We start from the raw sequence: 19,635 nt of genomic DNA on the forward strand, positions 1-19,635 counted from the left end.
AAAACCAAGGCCACACGATAAAAATACTCTGTTACAAGTAAAGGTGAAAATCCTACTTAAGTAAAAGTATGGAAGTATTAACTAAATGTACTCTGTTTCTCTGTTTCTACATGAAATCAGATTCTTCTGAACACTGACTGGCATATTATTATACATCATTAGCTTGTTTATGTTTATATATATATATATATATATATATATATATATATATATATATATATATATATATATATATATATAATTTTCACCTGAAAAATAACTGTAATGTAGTGAAATATTCACATTATTCACACATGTAGTGAAGTAAATGTAAAGTAGTACCCTAAAACTGTACAACACTTGTACAGGTGAAAGTGTATTTTATAGTTTGTGAGCTGCCTCAGCAGTAATATCTGAACATCTATATTATAACTGTTCATCATTATAGACGTTTTTCACAACACATGTTTTCCTTAGACCAAAAGCACAGATCCTATACCGCTGGAGAATTAAATGTAAATTGAATGCATCCACGACTCATGTTAATAAATGCACATGTGGTTTCCCTGCTATGACATGTAAAAACTGTCTGCTGTGAAAAATCTATTACCACTGAAACATCAATCAGTTTAAGCCAAACCTATGCCAGACTCATCTGCTGTGTGCCCAGCTGACCAGCAGCAACTCCAGTAACTCATCCATGACCTATATACAGAGTTTGAATTCTGGCTCTGGCCTCTTCAAATACAGTGCAAGCACTATAAACCTACTCATCAAGAAGTCCAGTATGACCAGATCTATGAAGTCCACCAGTCTCGTGCCTTTGTTGTATGGTGCGGTCTTTTTCACCGTCGAGCAGTAGTCTGGTTCTGACTCCCACCTGAAACAGACAGACATCATTAACCCTTTGGCATAATTACCTTAACCAAAGCACTTGTGGTTGAGCTTCTATCATTTGGGGTGTTTTTTTAAAGTTTGGGGGGCATGTTAAGGTGATATATTGAATCACTTTGTGTCATCCAGCACACTGGTTCTCCTACAACTAAAGACCCCTACACCCACTAACTTTGCCAGCTTGCTGCGGCTGTAGGAGCGTCTCCAGGGGGACCTCCAGGACCTTCGGGTGGCCAGGGAGAGATCAGGCAGCATGACAGCCAAAGAGGCCTCCAGGTCTCTGGGCCGGCCACACACCGCATGCTCTGTTGAACAGTAGTAGGAGCACTGGCCGTAGAAACACACGTTACCCACTAGGGGGAGCCAGAGGAGCACGGAGAGGGGAGGAGAAGAAAAAATGAAAATGCCCGGAAAAACAGAGATAAAAGAGTTTGTGGGTGGTTGTGAGCAGAGAGAATTGGAAGAAAGGAAGAACATTCAAAGAGATTCATAATCAGTTGACACACAAGGGCATTTTAAGCAGGCTAAATGAATAATGGAGCATTGTGTGAGCGGTACCAGGGGAGGTAAAAAAGGTTCGGGCCAGCTTGCGGTCGGTAGTGATGTCTTTGATCTCCTTGACCACGTCCACCAGCCTCCCAACCACTGGAGGGATTCGCCTGTAACCCAAAATCCTGCAAAGGGAGTGGAGAAAAGTGTGAGATGAGGACAAAGACAAGTGGGATGGAAGGAGAGAGAAGAAAAGAGAAAACCAGAGAGGGACGGGAGGAGAGAAGAAAATACAATTTGCAGTTACATAACATGCAATTATTATGTGGCCAGTTCATCCACCATTTCGCTCACTGTGCAAACTTTATTTGCTCTGTACTGTTTCTGGAGAGAGAAAAAAAAGGACTCAGTACCTGTCCAGGTGAAAAGCAGCGATTTCTGCATTGTGTCTCTCGAAATCAGAGAAGTAGTAGAGGTTATAATTGGTTTCCTCGTCTCTCTCCTGCCTGCCAGGGAGAGGCAAAATCAAACTACAGCCCATAATACATTAATCAACTTCATAATGACATCAAGTAAAGACAGTTATGCGTTTTATTTCTTTTTCTGAACAAGCACATACGAGCTGCTGAAGTTTCTGCTCCCAAAACTTGAGATTCTGAAATATGTGCCACCATCCATCCTGATGTTTACTCAATCAATGCATTTCTCAGTTGTCTGCATTCCGTGAGAGGTGCTTCAGGAGTATGGAGTCCGGGGCCCTTTGCTACAGGCCGTTCGGTCTCTGTATGACCGGAGCAGGAGCTTGGTTCGCATTGCCGGCAGTAAGTCAGACTTGTTCCCAGTGCATGTTGGACTCCGGCAGGGCTGCCCTTTGTCACCGGTTCTGTTCATTATTTCACTTGAGATTCTGAAATATGTGCCACCATCCTTTCTGATGTTTACTCAATCAATGCATTTCTCAGTTGTCTGCAGGCTTTAAAATCCCTGTCTTTCGACTGATGACTTATTGGATTGATTTTAAGACAAACCGAAGGTTTTGATCTTATGTTCTCTGTGTAATGAGAAATGTGCTGGATTGGCGAGTTGCGACTCACTTCATGGGTTTGAACATGGCTTGTCCATAGTTGGGAAATGACATCACCAGCTTCAGTTGCGTCCCCCCAGACTTCTGCACTGAAAAACAATTCTGAGAATGTTTCCATAGCAACAAAGCACACAGTACACACACACACACACACACAACACACACCATGCTGTGACCAAATGCATTGGCCATTAATGGGGCGCGCGCACACACACACACACACACACACAAACAAAAATATAACAGTGAAAATATGTGCGTCACCAACAAGATATAACAGGCCACTGAGTTTATGGAGACTCATCACCCAGTCATCCCTCTTACACATGTATACACACATGGCCTTTTCTGTATTTGGCAGGACACCGTCTTACTTGCATTCACTCCCATGAATGCTCCGTGAGTGTTACCCAGCCTTCATAATATGACATGATATAAGCATAAACATGAGGTACAATGAGTCAGAAGCATTTATTTTTATTGTTTCTGTGGATTATCCATTCATATCTTTTTTGCACATTATTATTACACATGTTCTTGCTGGGCTGTTTCATGTATTTCTTTAAGGTTTCTCTGGAATCAAAGAGTCAGAATTAATTGAAGTGAAAGCGAACCACATTTGTACAGTCACAAGCATGCCAAGAATGTTTGCGACTGATTAAATTGACTTAGCTAAATTAAATTAGTTTATTCTACAGTTTTGTATGAATGATTGACACAGATAGAATGTGAGGCCTTGCGCTTTCAAATTATGTGTAGTTTATCAAGGTTGAGTAAAGATTCAACCGTATCCTGTCCAAAATAAGGTGAGTATTTATGCTGCTGCTCGTTAAAACAAGGTTATGTCACCTCTATAAGATGAAATAACACATTTTTCCTCTAATTAAACGTTAAATTCGGAAGCAATACAACACATCCTTGCTCAAGTTAATTCAGCCGTACCCGTCTGGTCTGACCTGGAGCTAATGTTAGCTTAGTCACCTGTAGACAGATAGTGCTATTGAATGGGAGACAGACTGGGATACTGAAGGACATGTGATTGAAAATTGAACACCATTTGCTTGGTGGTGAGTTGGAAAAAAGGCCAAGACAACACCCTCCTAGCTTGCAGGATAACCTGGAAAGACTACATGATGTAGCTGGTATTTCTGACTTTGTGTCGTCCTGTTTGAGCTGCGATAGAATTTATGAATTTATTGACTTTATTATTATTTTGGGGTAATGTAAATGTTAAATATTTTCACTTAAAGTAGTCAATTTAGCATTTTTTGGTGTGTCTAATGATGACGATGTCCTCCCAAAGCAGTTTTAACTGATGCAGTCGTGCCGAGAGGCACCACACTGCCACAAAGTGAGTGAGTGAGTTAGTGTGGAGAAACATGACTGATTGACACTGAGATGTTTGCAGTGACTCGTGTATTCCTGCCCATCCTCTGCTGAGCCCCCAAAGCTCATCACAGCTTCACGGTAGCTTTCACTTCAGGAGAACTTCAAGGTGAATCCAGTATGAAAGTCTTACCCTAAACCTCAGGTGTCACTGAATCGCAACAACCCTCCCCTTCGTCTGCCCTCTCCCTCCCTGAAGCACACCCACCTCTTCCACGACTGTGGGTAAAATTAGTTTTGGTCCTGATAGAGCTGCTCCTTGTTGTGTGCAGTCCTACAAAAATCTTTAACGCACTTATTTATCCAAGAGGCTCACTGAGTCACCTTCTAAAGTGAGTCAGATTATCCTGTTCACTACTTGAAATACATCTCGCCTTAGCTCGTCTGACACCTCTTCTGTCATGCATGACCAGCGTGTTGTTGGTGTAAAACTGACTGAGAACACAGCTCAGGTGTTGTCTTACCCGCGCTGACGACGCTGTGCGTGGCGAGCTGCCTGATCAGTGGCTCCATGTTGAGGTCCCGATGGGGGTACAGCTGCCAGCGGGAGATGCCCAGGTGGAAGCGCAGCCAGGGAGGATGGCTGTCACTGCTGCTGTTCCACTGAACGTCCTCGTAGCCTTCCTGACTGGCACTCACCCTGGAAAGGTGAGGAGGTGGGAGTGATGGGACAAAGGCGAGATGCTAATCTCTCAGATTCACTTTTTGAGACAGACGCTGGCATTTCTTTGCTAGACAAAGAGCTGCTGATTTGTGACACAGTTGAGAACATTTACATATAAAAACGGTCAATTAATGAATTCACTTTCAGCAAATGATGATTCAGTGAAAATAACTTTATAAAGCATCTAAATATGAACATTTGGATCTTTTTTTATATGATTGAAAATGATTGATCTCTTCAGGTTTTGGACTGTTGGCTTTCTGAAGATGCCATTCTAGTTTCTTGACATTTGCTGATGGCAATTTTTACCATGTTCTGATATTTTATAGATGAAACAATCATCAGAAAAAAGGCAAATTAATCAATAATGAAAAAATAGTTACTTTCAGTGTGAATAGAAACTACAGATGGTTGTCGAGACTATGGATTGTGTTCAGGAGGTGAAAGATGCGACAGAATTCCAAGAAGGGCACTCATACTCGCTGCTCCTTTGTTTACACATTGAACGACAAACATTAACCAACAACATACAACACCTCTGTTGATACCTGCGGACACACCACACCGCTGTGACAAAGAGACGGCACTGTGTTGTTACCAAGCAGCCCAAACTTGGAATAACTTCCTCGATGATAAGTCAGAGTTAAAACTTTCTTATTATACCCTGCAACAGCTAATGCTCATATTTTCAGCTTATCTTTTAAATAACTTTCATTTGGAATGCAGCATTTGTTGTTTGCTTTCTTTTATCTTCCTGTTTCACCTGATTGGAATGGCACTAGTTTTAGGTATTTTATCTTTTGTCTGTACTTTTGCAGTTTTTAATTGGAAACCTTTTACCTTTACAGTATTTTGATTACTTTGTAAAGCACATTTAATTGCCCACGTATATGAAATGTGCATACAAATAAATTTGTCTTGCCTTGCAATTGCGACAGAACCTATAGAAGAGGCACTGTGACAAATATATAAGCCCTGTTAACAGGAGATCATGCTTGCTCCCTGCAGTCTGACCCATCTGGTGAAAATCTTTCACATACAGTACACATATTTGTCTTTCAGAGGAAAATGCAAAGAAACCAAATGTAATATTACAGCTTACACTCGCTTTAGATTTGTGTTGTGGGTACATGTGTTGTCCTGGGTAGCAAGGTGCTGAATATAACAGCCCTTGCAGGCATAAAGCTGCATTGAATTCACTATAGCAACTGAAACATAATGAGACAAGTTAAATAACGCAAAGAGAAGTTGTGGTTGAGGAAAGCGGTTTGTGGAAGGTATATGTTGATGTGAAAGGAGAAATCACACACACACACACAGTATTTTACACATTAACTGCATTGTATACTGACCACATTTGGGAGCTCTTCTCACTCGCCTTGACCTTTGATCTCACTTTCAACAGCCAGTCCTCCTCAGGGACAGGAGGGCCGGGCACATTGTAAAGAGGATGGTCAAACAGCGCCTCCAGCTTTGACAGCCCAGACTCCACAGATTCAGCTCGGTTGTCACCGCTGTGACCCGCGATGTTCACTGAGCCATTTTTTCCTTCTTTCACTGATAAGAAGACGTCAGAAAGTGTTCGCACACGGTCCTTGGCATCCTTTTTGGCATCTTTACTGGAAGAATCTCCATGTGTGGTATCAGTTGGCGGCCCAGCTGGACTGTTGATCCGCACAGAGGTGTAGTTGGTCTGTGCCAGGTCTCGCAGGATGTGTGTCCTGGGCGGCTGCAGGGGTTCACAGTGCTGGTGGTAAATGGGAAGAGAGACAAGCGCCAGGAGGAGGTAGAGGAAAACGGTGATGGAGGCCAAGGACAGACAGATTGTCCTGGAGCGACTGCGCATACGCCACATCATCCTACTGAGAGGAGAGCGAGAGAGGGTCAGGAGAGGTGAACACATGAAGGGAAGGACAGAGGGAAAAAATGTGGCGTAAAAGATTTTTTAAAAACATGTTGGGAAAATATGCAGAGCGCTAAAAACAAATTAAAACAACGCTATGAGGCAAAGCGTAGCCAACATAATAAAGAATGTGGCCTTGATAGAGGCATTCAGGACACATTTTACTGCGTTAGTAAAAAAGTAAGTCTACTCCTACCTGCGCACATTGTGGTATGACCTTTCTAAAGTCACAAATCATTTTACATATGAGGAGAAGCAAAAAGCAACTTACGCACAGTTTCCTTCCTTTAAAATGCTTTCTGTCACGTCACTGCTGTTGTTGTTTCCCACTGGAATAAGATGAGACTGTATCCTGTATCCAGGCAGCCTTTGCTCAGTTTGTACTTTTCTCCACTTCTGCCACCAGGTTCAGAAGCGGGTGCCAGGTTAAAGTGATCTGGCTGCAGATCAATGTGTTTACTCTCTCTCTCTCTTTGAAAGTCAGTCCTTGTCTGCCAGTTCATCTGTCACGTTTGTCCTTTTGTCTGTGCATTCATCAGTTCGGCCTTTCAAAATTCAGCTCCCACCGCTCCTCCAACCTCATTTGCACAGTAGGTATCTGATGATCAGATTGAACCTTATTCTACAGAGTCCCTGAAAGTCACTTTAGAAAGCAGTGTGACTTAAAAAGAAAACCACACAGACAGTAAATGTAAATGTATATTTTATGCTAAACATGAAGTGCTGGAGGGGCGAACGGCCTGATCACTTCTGACAACCAACCCTCCAGTCAGACCTACTTCAGTACACACACATCCACAAACCTGAACATGCACTTGATTACTGCTGACGGTTTGACATTTTAAACATGATTTTATATGTACGTATATATACTTTCTGACGTCTTCTTATCAGTGAAAGAAATGGCCCAAACATTGTGGGTACACACACACACACACACACACACACACATACATATAAAAGAGTTTTCACTTTTTGTTATTATTATAGAGTTAATTTCTAATTTCTTAAAGCCACATAATCAGACTGAATGCATTTTGTGCCCAGTTCTCATTTGAATTGTTGAGAAAAGTAGGTAATGGGCAACGATTCAGAAGTCTGTAAGCGGACTGATTTCCCCAAACAGGTTGATTAAAACTTTTGGTGTGGTCAGGTAAACGCTCCACCACATTTAGGCTTTGACACAGTGATTCCTGTAAATCTAACTGCTGTTGAGGGAAGTAAAAACAGGGAGGAAGCATTAGTCAGTGTGTTATTGGAAGCACTATGTGTAAATATACTGTATGCACATAAACAGTAAACTACCTGCAGTGTGTTAGAGACTTCAACAAAGTAGACTGCCTAACCAGGCAGTATCAAGGCAGATGCTTCATATTCTGTGAGCGTGTTTGCACTTTGATTCAGGCACCTCAGACTTCATGGAGAGTCCCGCAGGATACACCGGGCCTGTGAAGTACGGCTCTTTAAAGTCTGTGTGTGCGCGCATGTATCTACATGTTGTGTGTGTGCATGTGTGTGTTTACGCAGAGCAATCCATGCAGTGATCTGAGAGAGTTAAACAAAATGTGTCACACCCTTGTGACTATCTACACGCCGTGTATTGAGAAAGAAAAATAACTCGTCCCTATCAGCTGAATAGAGTGCATTGAACAGATTTAGCGCAGGCTTCTTCCTGTATTCATGCAGGTGGTCATATTCATTTATTATTTATCAGCACTCATTAAACATAGATGCTTTGGATTGCAACATGAGCTACATGCAAATGAAATGAACAAGTATGGAAACCACAGTGGGAACGAAAGCTCATGAAGACCGCAGGAAGAAGGTTGTATTTTTGTACATGTGCAAATTTTTTATTATCTATAAGGATGATTCCCTCTTTGTGTGATGAGAGAACACATAAAGATATATGGGCTCTTTGTTCTAGCTGCCAGCAGGATGTCTCAGTGGTTTGCTTTAAACTCAAAGATTAGGACGTATCTCAGTGGATATGCAGCAAAAAAGTTTGGTTCAAGGATATACCAGAAATATGTGACGGGCTGAGGGAGACTAACATAAAATGGAGAAGCTGAAATTTCGTCGCTGGTTTTAAATTAAACATGTTTGTAATTGTTTGGGGTGTAATAAGAAGGGTCAGGCATTAACAACTGGGCTTGTCATATACAGATGAGTGACTTATGAAACAAACAAGTCAAAGAATCTTAAGCTACGCTAACGCTCTGTGAAGCTGTGGCAGCACCTTATTCTGCTCTGATTTAGATGCTGGCACCAGTAGTCAGTGTTAGCACGGTAACATTTGTTAGTAAAGTTTAGGATTATCATTAGTTTTGCAGGTATTCGGTCATAAACCAAAGTATTGGACAAATTAACACTTTGACCTGATGATGGTGCTAGATAACAAGTCGGGATATGACCAAAATCATTAGGTGACTGTGGCGGGAAGACGTGTACATGATATGCTTGACTTTCAAGTGGTAAAGTTGTGCGAACACTGCTGCTACGCAACAGCATGAGTGTGACTGTTAGCATCTAGAAGGCACAGAGGCTAACAATTTAGGAAGCTAGCAAGTGCATAAAGTAATGCATGAAATGCATCAGTCATAATGACATTGGGAAAATATGAGGCCGTTGGAAATATCAGCGTTTTTCTCAGACATTTCTGCAAACATAAGTAACTTTCCTCTTCTGAGGTCATGAATACCACACGCAGTTTGCGATCATATAGACTCGTCCTGAACGTGGTAAACACGACCCCACCTGAAAGCAGCATGTGTTAATTTGGCAAACACAGCTAACGTACCAACTGTACAGATGTTAGCTGTCTCCAGTCTCTCTCCTTGTGTCTGTGTGTGTCTATGAAACAACACAAGATTCACAAAGTGGCGGGAAAAGCACAAAAGTCTTTACCTCAACTGACGTCATTCCACAGACTTTTTATGCAAACACACCGCATGTAAAATTCTGACTTTTCTGTCTGAACACTCGGTTAGGATTCATCCTTTGGGAACCATAAATATCTGTACCAAATTATGTAGAACACCACTGTCTAGTTGCTGAAATATTTAAGTGTCAGTAAGGTGTTGAAGCACCACAGTCCTCCCCAACAGTCTCAGTACTCCATAGACTCTCCAAGTTACTGAAACTCTCCTGCATGGATGAACGGCAGTCTTTCAAAATATGTTCCTTTATTTGTTGATTCCATGATGGAGGACACTATCAAGCACGCTATCTAACTGTGAAGGCCACAGCATACGATTCGAGATGGAAGTTCTCCAAAACACCATGTTGATGTTAAAGCACGACCACCATTGTCCGTAACCATAACCACATGTGTCTAATTGTAACTATGACAACAAAGGTCCCTTTACTTAAACCAATGCTTATTTAACCCAAATGTGTACAACAATGTATTTTGTGGTTTAATTTGGAGGTCCCGTCATTTTCATGCTTGCCAAACCACTCAGTGAGCCCTTGGAAACAGCTGGCTTCTTTACCTTTTTCCACATATTTATTCATGTTTTTTTCGCTAATGCGTTGACTGACATTGACTGTGAACTATGACTGTGAACCAAGTATCTCTAACAATGCTTTTAGTGATAATAAATCAGATTTGAAGTGCTTTTCGTGAAAACCCAAGGACAGAAAGAAGGAAAGAAAGTCCACCCATTTATCTTTCTTGGCGAGGGTAAGACTTTACTTTGACACTATAATTCATTTGCATTATGCTCATCACGGATCTGTGACGTGTTTAAATTAAAATTAGTACGTGCTTGAACTTTTGGGCCCCCTGCTCACTGAACTGTGGTCTGCATCCTTGTCAGCCTAATGGATTGTGGAACTGGTTTATATTTCAAATCACCTTCTAGGTTCTCAACACCACTAGAATTAATGTGCACATCATACTTTGACCCTCTGAGACACTATCAAAATGCAATTTGTTGTTTTTTTTAAGTTTTTTTTTTTACTCTCTTACTTTAGTTAGCAAATATTGCAAGTGAGGCAAAAAAGTTCTCAATGATATCTTCAGCCTCGGGCAAGGTGATGAGAGGAATCAGTCAGAAGACGAGGTGCAAACATCATCACAGCTCCCTTCTTCATATCTTCCCCTCAAATCTTTTGATTTGTTTTTCTTACTTAGCTCACCTACCGGCCCTCTGGGCATTTTTGTTTCTTGCTAAGTATCTCTGTTTTTGTCTAATGCACTCTCTCTGGCTCTGTCCTCCACTGATGTATTATAAACAAGCTGTTTCAAGCGTCATCCACGCATCCACACACACCACTCGCCTTTCATCCCACTCTGCTTCTTTACTCTCGATTCCTTTCACCAGCCTCCTCCACTTTCCCAAAACTTGTGCTCCCCCTTTTATATTTCAGTCTGGAAAGGAGCTAATGAAACACACAGCCACAGCTGCTGATGGTCAGAATGGGAGCTGCCTCACGACACACGCTCATATTAAAACTGGATTGTTTTTCTCATTTCTCAATAAAATAAAAGCCCACTAGCGATGTTCAGATGAAAAATGCATCCTTCCCGCTCTCTTTCGTCTTCCTCTGTCACCCTCCGTCTCTAACTATCAGCTGCCCGACACACTCCTCCCTCGCTCTGCTCATCTCTAACTCTCTGTGTCCTTGAGCGACCACTGAAATCTGTGAATTTTTAGTTGCTACATTCTCAAAAACCCACTTTCTCTGTATTGCAAAAGTCTCTTTTTTTGGAACCAGCGATTGAATTCTGTGAGTTGTCAGTCACTACATCTTCAACCCCCCACAGATGTCTTCGCTTTATTACTTCCTGCGTCTTTCTCTCTCTCTCTCACACACACACACACACACACACACACTCAGGGAGGCTCCAACCTTCCTTCCACCGTCACTGCAGGTGGTACGGAGGTTGCTAAGATACGGCACTCCAGCTTTTCCAACACAGTGATGCTTCGAATGAGGACACAGTGTGATGGCACAAAGCTGCGTTTGAAGTTCAACATCAACCGCTAAAGTTCTAATCAACCATATTTCCACAGTCATAAAATTACAGTTCTCTATTGCCTGTTGCTATGATTCGCTATGTGAAAGCAGTCATCACCACTACTGCAGGATAGACCTTTAAAAAAGCATGAAAATTATAGTATACATATATATATATAATTATAATGGTAGTGCATCTAAAGATGTGGTTTCCGCTCTTGAAAATTCATTATGTGCACTAACTTTAAACTAACTTTAAAATATAAAACATAAACTGCAATTTAGGTACTGCAAGTTAGATTCCCAGGAAAAAATACAGAGTACGTGACTTCTACGTCCTCGGTGGCTGCTGAACTCTTGCCAGCAGCAGCAATTGAAGAATTTTAAGAACTTAAAAGCTGCACACCGGACCAGGTGACTGTGTACGACGTGAAAGGTAGTGCTCATAGTGGCAAACCCACAGGGAACTATCACACAACTACGCGTTTTCCCACAGTTTCACGTTTAGCATTTTTCAGCTCGTTGTTTTGGGTTTAACGTCTGTAACCATACTGTATTAGCTGCCGCTCTGCACAAGGGAGCTGTTTTCAGCAGAAAAAGCTCTGATAAACACACTCTGCAGGAAATGCACAGCACCAAACGACGCACAGGGAAATGTAGCGACTAGCTGGATAACATAATGGAGCATTTATCAGCTAAAGAGTCACATAATTCCCTCAGAGAGAAGATTGGCCTCACATTCTTCATATGGACAGCAACGTGTCTGCTGGATATGTAAATAGGTTTGCTAGTACATTCTGCCCAACAACTTCATGAGAGGATAATATTTCAGCTGTTTACAGCTTGTTCAGCAGCCCCCAGTGACCAAAAAAAAAAATCCATTAATGCATGTTTAACATTGGCAGCACTTGCCAATATTGAAATGGTGCATTCAGGGTTCATCACCACAAGGTCAGAAATGTGTATATTTGGCATTGTGAAATTGCTGTAAAAACCGGTGGTGCAAGCTGTATTACTGTATCTGATATGTTATATGATGGCCAGTTGGCAAAGAATGTAGCATCTTACAGGACAACTTGCCGCCATAACTTGCAGCAATACATGCAGAAATGACTGGCTACATTTGGCGATGAACAAAACGTTCAGCCTGCTAAAAGTACAGTGTTGTTTCTTCCTGCCTTCCATTCTTTACGTCTCACAGTGGCCACCCAAGTGCAGTCACCTATACCTTCTTTTAAATAACTTGGTCATGTGACAATATTCAAGTTTTATGAGTTGACAAGGGTTGAGCAAATGTAGCACGGATCAACAGAATATCCGACAAGGACGTGTCCTGGTCAGTGTGTTTGACTCATAGGAGATCCCTGGGCGACAACCTCATAACACCAGCGGTAAAAACCAGCAGCAACAACACACAGGATATGACATTTAACATCTTCCTCTTGTGGTAATGTGACCCCAGCCTCTACTGAAAATTCATGTGAGCCTCCGGCAGCATAATGAGCCCTCTTTCCACCTGGGAGACAATTTCAATGTTGAGACTGAGCAAACTAGCAGAGCCTTTAGTGTGACTCTGTGCCTCTTTGTATGAATATTTAACAACGCTGAGGAAACACAGGGAGAGGGAGGAGATATATAAAGAGTGTCTGAGGTGAATAATGAATGAGATGCATCGCAGGGTGGAACCATGTTTACTGACGCAAGACCCATCGGATTAATCACAGGGCTGTTACAATAATTGCAGAATGTGCATCCTTTGAATAAAACAGGCCAACCAGGTGAATTCGGGTGAACGCTATCAGTATATTAAAACGACACAAATCCAGATGTATTCCTGTCAAATCCATTTCGATCATTCCAGGGAGATGTTTAACGGATTGAGGAATGACAAAGGATTTGTAAGCCGGTGATTCTCAGACCGGGGCTGCTTTTCAGTATCAGAAATGGCATCAATTCATTTGTGTTGTCGAGAGTGACGGGAACTTACAAGGACGCCATAGCGCCTGTCAGAGCTGCAACAAAATTACCTATCAACTGTGATAGTGACACCACAAAACTGGTTAAAGTCTCTTTAGAGAAAGCTTCCAATGAGTCATTAATTCATACTGAAACAGGATGCACTGAAATAAAGACACTAAAAGCTAATAAACATTGGCTGTCTCTCCTGTAACCTGTTCTCCAAATTTCCTCTGGGACACGTGATTCAGTGTCACTGAAAAAGTCACCAGACTATAAACTTTTTTGGAGGACCACGCAAGCAAGTGAAGGTTGTGGTTGTTTGCATTCTTCAGATTTGGGAATAGTACTTTGGCCCTGTACCATTATGAGCAAACTGATGAACAGCTCTGGTCCTTGGGGTCTAGAGTAGATTGTTAACTGTAGTCATGTGGTGTCCCTGATTAAGTGGCTTCTCCGAAGACCACAAGGACAGAAGGCCAGTTCTCCACTGTTAAAGCTTTGAGACAAAAGACTGGTCCACCAGTGATACCTGCATCACAATGACTGACTTTCTCAAGCATTATTAATGCTTAAAATATGTTCAGCATCTGGCTAATGCAATGTTAACTTCAATGACACTGTAGTTGGTGAAATGTAAATGCACAATTCAACTGACAAGACATAAAAGACTGAAGTCTGAGGCTTTAGGTGGAGTGGTGACATGAACATTTTGTAGCACAGCCACAGCCTCTCTCAGTTTTTAGTTTATTAGGTCCCAAATTTTAATTTAACTTCATAGTTTCCGTCTGTTAGCATCAAACGTTAACAGGTACATGTAAGAGTCACAGATACCAATAAGCAGAATATATGCATGTAAAAAAATGACTTATTTCCAGTTTGGAGAACTTAAGTTGTGACTTTGTAACAAGCTGATTATTCCGTGCACAGGAAGAGAATTTTTGTAACTAACTGGAGGTGTTCGTGACAAGCGTGACCAGTCTACAGGGTTGACGAGGGGACGTCTCATTGCGAGGCGAGAGTGCAGGCTGACCCGATTCAAGGTTATGGTGTTTGGGTACACAAATGCTGAGGTGGAAGTTGGCGGAATCTGCTAATCTGTCAATAATTGCCGTCTCCCTCCCTCCACTGCTGGGTCAAAACGCCCTCGACACTGTCACGGTGCACAAAGGGACACTTCATTACGTCACATATTAGTTCTTTCACACCTGTCTTGAATAAGTGTGTTGTTCGGATTAAAAATGGGGGGTTAATTTGAGGTCAAGGATACATGCATATACAACTCAGATACATATATAAATGCACATGTACACAAGTTTACATATGTATAAATGCAGCAAAGTCAAGTGATAAATAAGACTTGTCTTCTGTTAACATGAAGTTTAAATACTTCAGTTAAATGACTCAAATAGAAATAAGACATTTCACGTTTGTTTCGTCCATCTGAGTCTCACTTGTAGCTGGCAGGTTGTGTAATTATACACATTTACACAACCTGCTCAGTATTCCCATGAAGTGTGCTGGAACATTCATGTAGAATAATGTGGATCAGGTGAGTGCAAATATCCTTTCAACTCTTATGTCCTTCAGCAGCAAACTGATGGGTCACTTACTTATTGTTCATCGCCTTTTAATCGTTGAACCATCTCTACCTGATCCTAATTGTTACAGGACCAGTGTGTGGGATTTAGTGGCATCTAGTGGTGAGGTTGCAGATGCAACTTGGTGGACTCCGGCTCCGTCTGTAGATATAAAGGGCTCATTCTAAGGCAACAAAAACATGATTCTTATTTTCTGGTGATTACACACCAACGAAAACATAATTATGAATATTATAATCCCCCTAAATCCGACAAACTGGGCCTTTAATTTGCTCATTTTAACCATTGTGAAATGCCTGACAAAACTTAGTGTTGACATTGTGCCAGAGTATTTCTGATTTTTTGCTCATCATTTGTTCTCTTCTCTTCGCACAGCTCTGTCAGGTGTGTCAAGATCAGGTTTCAGTGGGACAGATCGTATGAGCTGATGTATTGATGCATTTAAAATGGATTGCATGAACTGGAGTATCCCTCACTGGAACCACAGAGCAGAACTGGCTGACTGCAACTCTGCCTTTTGGTTTCAAGGACACATTTAAGCAAAACTGACACTGACTGAAACTTTTCCAAAATATTTTCTCCAAAAATGTAAAGCGGCATCTTTTCAACACAACTTTTTTTTCCCAGTTTCTCTGGGAAAACCTGTCTCACACAATCTTCATCATCCACTCTGACAAGTCTCAAACACTCCATCATTTACCTTTTTTTCCTTTTTCTTATGAATGTAAGCCATGTCAGGTATTTTTGGAAGAATCTTTGTCAGTCTTCTCCTCTGTGTCTATCTTATTTATAAAAATCCTTTAGAAGCAGTTGCTTGAATGTTATTCCTCTGTGTGACGCTTAAACTTTTACTCCTTTCTACCATATTAAAATCAGGTATACAAATTCAAAATATATTGTCGTTTGAGTCTCAGCAATGCTGGTGCAATCACTAATGGCTGTATAACTGTATCAAAACAAGACAAATCATGCCCCTTTCACTCATTCCAATTTGCTCTCAATTTACCAGAAACTCTTTCTACCTAAGCAACAATTTTTCCCTGCTGGGGTTACAAAAATTGCATTTGCTTATGATAAATCTGACCTAAAATGCCTTCCCTAAAATGTAATGAATGTAACCGAATCCCTTCAGCCACCAACACATATTATGAAAAACACAGACTGCAATTTAAGTACCTATTTCACCACATTTCAGAGTTTATTGTACAATCAGGTCAATTCACACAAAATGATCCATTGCACTGGATCATTAAAACTGGCATTAAAATGAAAACAATCACATTGCTAATATCACCCAGTGGGGGGGGGGGATATTATTTGGGATTATTACAAACACCTTCACAGGGAGAAAAGGTGGATCGGGTTTAGTGTTTGTATGGCTCTGGAGGTTCTGAGCCTTTACTTGTAAGAAGATGACACTGGTCTTTAAAAAGAAGTTTTTCAAGTCGCATCAAAATATGTACACATAAAAAATATTAAAAATTTTATTGAAAGACTAGTGCGGTCAGACAGAAAGAGATAGAGAAAGACGCGTGCGAAAAGTTACAGATGGCGTGGACAGTTTACTGTGGCACAAACTGCTGAGGAAGGTGACGATGAAATGCTATTTAAAAAAACAGTGTGTGTCCAGCACACACGAACATATAAACACACACACAGACACACACACACGCGTGCTCCCTGAAGAGGAATGAGGAAAAAGGACTTTGGAGACCCTGGCTGGCTGTATTGTTTGTAATAGTTGAGCTTACATACTTGCACATGCACGCTCACAAATGTTTTCGACCATGGATACAGCTTCAGAGACGGACGGAGAGTAGAAAACAAAGAGAAAAAGGAAGTGACAGACAAGGCAGAAAGCTAATTTTATGCCTACCAGCCAAAGAGAGTGCCACACTCAAAATTCCCTTTCAACTATTTTTTCTGTCAACTTCATTTTTAAACCAGACAAGATCTCCAAGTGATGGTTCATTATCTGCCATAGTGGCTGGTCGTGTGGTCAAACTAACCTGCCGTAACATAAGTGTAACCAGCGTGTGGCTGGTAGCTGGTGCTCATTCCCAGCCCAGTGACCACGTCAGAGGGGAGGAGGGGCAGCGAGGGGGTGCTACGAGCACTTCCACACACACACGGCCAGACTCCCTCCAAAGAACATGTAGAGCAGGTTCTTCACTTCGTGTGTCACTTCAAAGCCAAAGCCTTCACCGATCACCACGTGCCACGAGCTGCCAAATTTCTTGTCCATGGACTCCTTGATCATCTTTGCCGCACTCTGAAAAAGACAGCGAGGACACAAAAGATCAACCAACGAAGACTGTGATCTTGTTATATAGAGAATAAGACTAAATATAAAAAGCCGTGACGCAATATCACTGTCAAGAGTGTGATTAAATTCCCTCGCAAAAGCCATTAACTATGGCAAAGCATGGCAAGAATATATTAATTCCCAACCACGCTACTAAATAAACATCAAAGACTGACAGCACAAAGTACACTTACCTCATTGTTGGTGGCAAACTTTTCACAGGCTGTAACACAGAGCTCCATGGTCTCAACTCTCATCTCCTCTGGCATGTCTGTGTGCTTAAGACAAACACAAATTTTAGGGTCTACATTCTGTGTTCTGCAACATACAAGCACATGAGTGGGCTACGGACAACAAGAAAGACATTCTGACATTTAAAACGAGTTCACAATTTAAGACAAACTTCAAAACCAGAGTAAAAGCAAAGCAGTTTGCAATACGCTGCAATCACAAGTGTGAAGTGTAACACGCAGAAGCCGTGTTGCGTCACTTGATGCCTGTAGCACATGCTGAACACATCATTCAGAAAGTACGGTAGCTGGGATGTACTCATCCCAGAAGAAAATAATAAAACTGCTGCTGCTGATAAATGTGCTTCAAGTCAGATTCATTCTGCAGTCAGCAATTTCACCACCAGTCTGTTTGCATGGTTTGTAATCTGTTGTCTTTATGGAATGCACATGTTAAATACCAAACTGGGTCTTGTGAATCAGTGGATTGTACAGGATGTGTCCTATTGTTTCCTAACAGGGAAAGGAGGCTCTTGAATCTAATAATGTGTGAGAATGTCTTCAAAGAATCTTAGGTGCGCCTGTCTGTGATCAAAATCAGTTACTTAGAATAGATAGCTGTTAACTAAGAGTCTGTCAGTACACATGATCTCATTGACTGAAGCTACAGAGCAGTCACGATCACATTTGCTTGAGTCGACACACTGGTAAGTTTTCTTACATCTTCGAAAAGCCTAAGTTAGGTAAAAGTGACAGATTTTTGCAGGCATATTTTACACGCACCTAACGAGACTAACAGATCACAACTATACAGCCAACACAGCAAATGAACACAAACACAAGGTGATTTTGATGTTGTCATTGCAGGGCGGGCTGCTCCCAGCCACAGTTAGGACGGTCTCGTCCTGTATCCTGAGACACTGTCCCGCTGCTCTCCTACCCTGATGAGAGGGAAGCTGTGCAGTCTCTTGTAGTCGGCCTCCTCTTTCTTTCCCTCACCAGTCCCAGCCATTCCGACTCCTGCAACAGAACATTTACAACATAGTAAAAAATGAACCCACCTGCTTACAAAGTCCACTAAATGTGTGACAGAAACACATTTCATGAGGTGCACGGGCAGTCCCATTTGTAGAGTAAGCTGTCATCTGTAGCTAACAACACTCTGGAGACGAGGCTCACTCGCCAAAAACCACTTAGCCAATGCTAGCTAGCTACAGCAAGTATCTCATCGGAGTTTACACCAGAATACGCTGTTTGTCCTCCAGACAACTTCGACACATATCGCACATTACGGTTGGCTCGTAAATGTAACCAGGCTTCCTCAGGTTAATAACCGTAACTAGCGAACCAGGTTTTACTAGCTAGCTACTTAGCTTAGCTTGCTTGATAGCAAACAACTGATGCTACCGGTTGATGTTCTCTACCTCAAAATCGACTGATTTAAATCAACTGTCGTAATGTTGCGAGTCACAATGTGTTGTCGGCAGTTAATAAATGCAGAGTGACAGAGATGAATACAGAAATATATGTTACTTACGAGGCCTTTGTCCAGCGAAAACTTCTGCTGTTTGACTCCCAGTTCGGTTGTTAGGGAGACATTTTAAACAACTGATGTCCGTACAAGGAAAACCCCGCCCACTACAGTCTAGCGCTGTCCCTATTGCTTCAGAGTCTGTCAATCAAGTAAAAGAGTATCCGGCTATAGTACACAACACTTTCCATCCACAAAACAGAAACATTTGACACATTTTTTAAAACAGATTTTTGTATTTTTAGTGCAACCTTTTCTACTTTATATTCACGATTCTTGGCTTTTGCAGTTCTTTTTTTTCTCCTCCCTAAATGTTTATTATAATGCACCAAAATACCAAAGCAAATTCTTGTATAACTTGATAATAAACCTGATTCTGGTCCAGTATTGGTAACAAAAATAAACTTACTCATTGTGCAGAATGGTCCCTGTCAGTGTTATGTTATTACATCATTGGACCATCATGTTTGATGCATTAATATGCTGTACTTTAATACTGTTGTTGATTGACTTTGAGCCAGTTTTACTTCATTTAACTGCTTTATATAGTATTTTATTCTATAGCGATGCAGCATATTTCACAGATGATGTTTGTTTGTAAAATCTCGCTCTGTAAAGAGAAACATACAAGTATTTGAGATATGTGGT

At 41.4% G+C, this 19,635-nt stretch overlaps 2 protein-coding genes across 2 annotated transcripts in view; both read right to left on the reverse strand.

Annotated features, from left to right (window-relative positions):
* The window catches only part of LOC121604443 (extracellular serine/threonine protein kinase FAM20C-like), a 32,601-nt gene extending 26,247 nt beyond the window's left edge, over positions 1 to 6,354 (reverse strand). The window contains exons 1-8 of the mRNA XM_041933955.1: positions 6,117 to 6,354; positions 5,849 to 6,044; positions 4,297 to 4,472; positions 2,457 to 2,535; positions 1,776 to 1,868; positions 1,432 to 1,547; positions 1,046 to 1,226; positions 750 to 859 (exon numbers count right to left, since the gene is read on the reverse strand). Coding sequence (XP_041789889.1) covers positions 750 to 859; positions 1,046 to 1,226; positions 1,432 to 1,547; positions 1,776 to 1,868; positions 2,457 to 2,535; positions 4,297 to 4,472; positions 5,849 to 6,044; positions 6,117 to 6,354 — 1,189 coding nt within the window. The remainder of the gene's footprint in view (positions 1 to 749; positions 860 to 1,045; positions 1,227 to 1,431; positions 1,548 to 1,775; positions 1,869 to 2,456; positions 2,536 to 4,296; positions 4,473 to 5,848; positions 6,045 to 6,116) is intronic.
* Positions 6,355 to 16,103: 9,749 nt separating this feature from the next.
* On the reverse strand, positions 16,104 to 19,074 carry LOC121604329 (dynein light chain 4, axonemal). Its single transcript, XM_041933820.1, has 4 exons — positions 18,994 to 19,074; positions 18,397 to 18,476; positions 17,421 to 17,504; positions 16,104 to 17,193 (listed from the first exon to the last, which is right to left on the reverse strand). The coding sequence occupies exons 2-4, from the start codon at positions 18,466 to 18,468 to the stop codon at positions 17,029 to 17,031; spliced, it is 321 nt and encodes a 106-aa protein (XP_041789754.1). The 5' UTR covers positions 18,469 to 18,476; positions 18,994 to 19,074; the 3' UTR covers positions 16,104 to 17,028.
* Between the last annotated feature and the right edge of the window lie 561 nt (positions 19,075 to 19,635).

Source organism: Chelmon rostratus, chromosome 3 (assembly GCF_017976325.1).
Source record: "Chelmon rostratus isolate fCheRos1 chromosome 3, fCheRos1.pri, whole genome shotgun sequence".
NCBI lineage: Eukaryota > Metazoa > Chordata > Actinopteri > Chaetodontiformes > Chaetodontidae > Chelmon > Chelmon rostratus.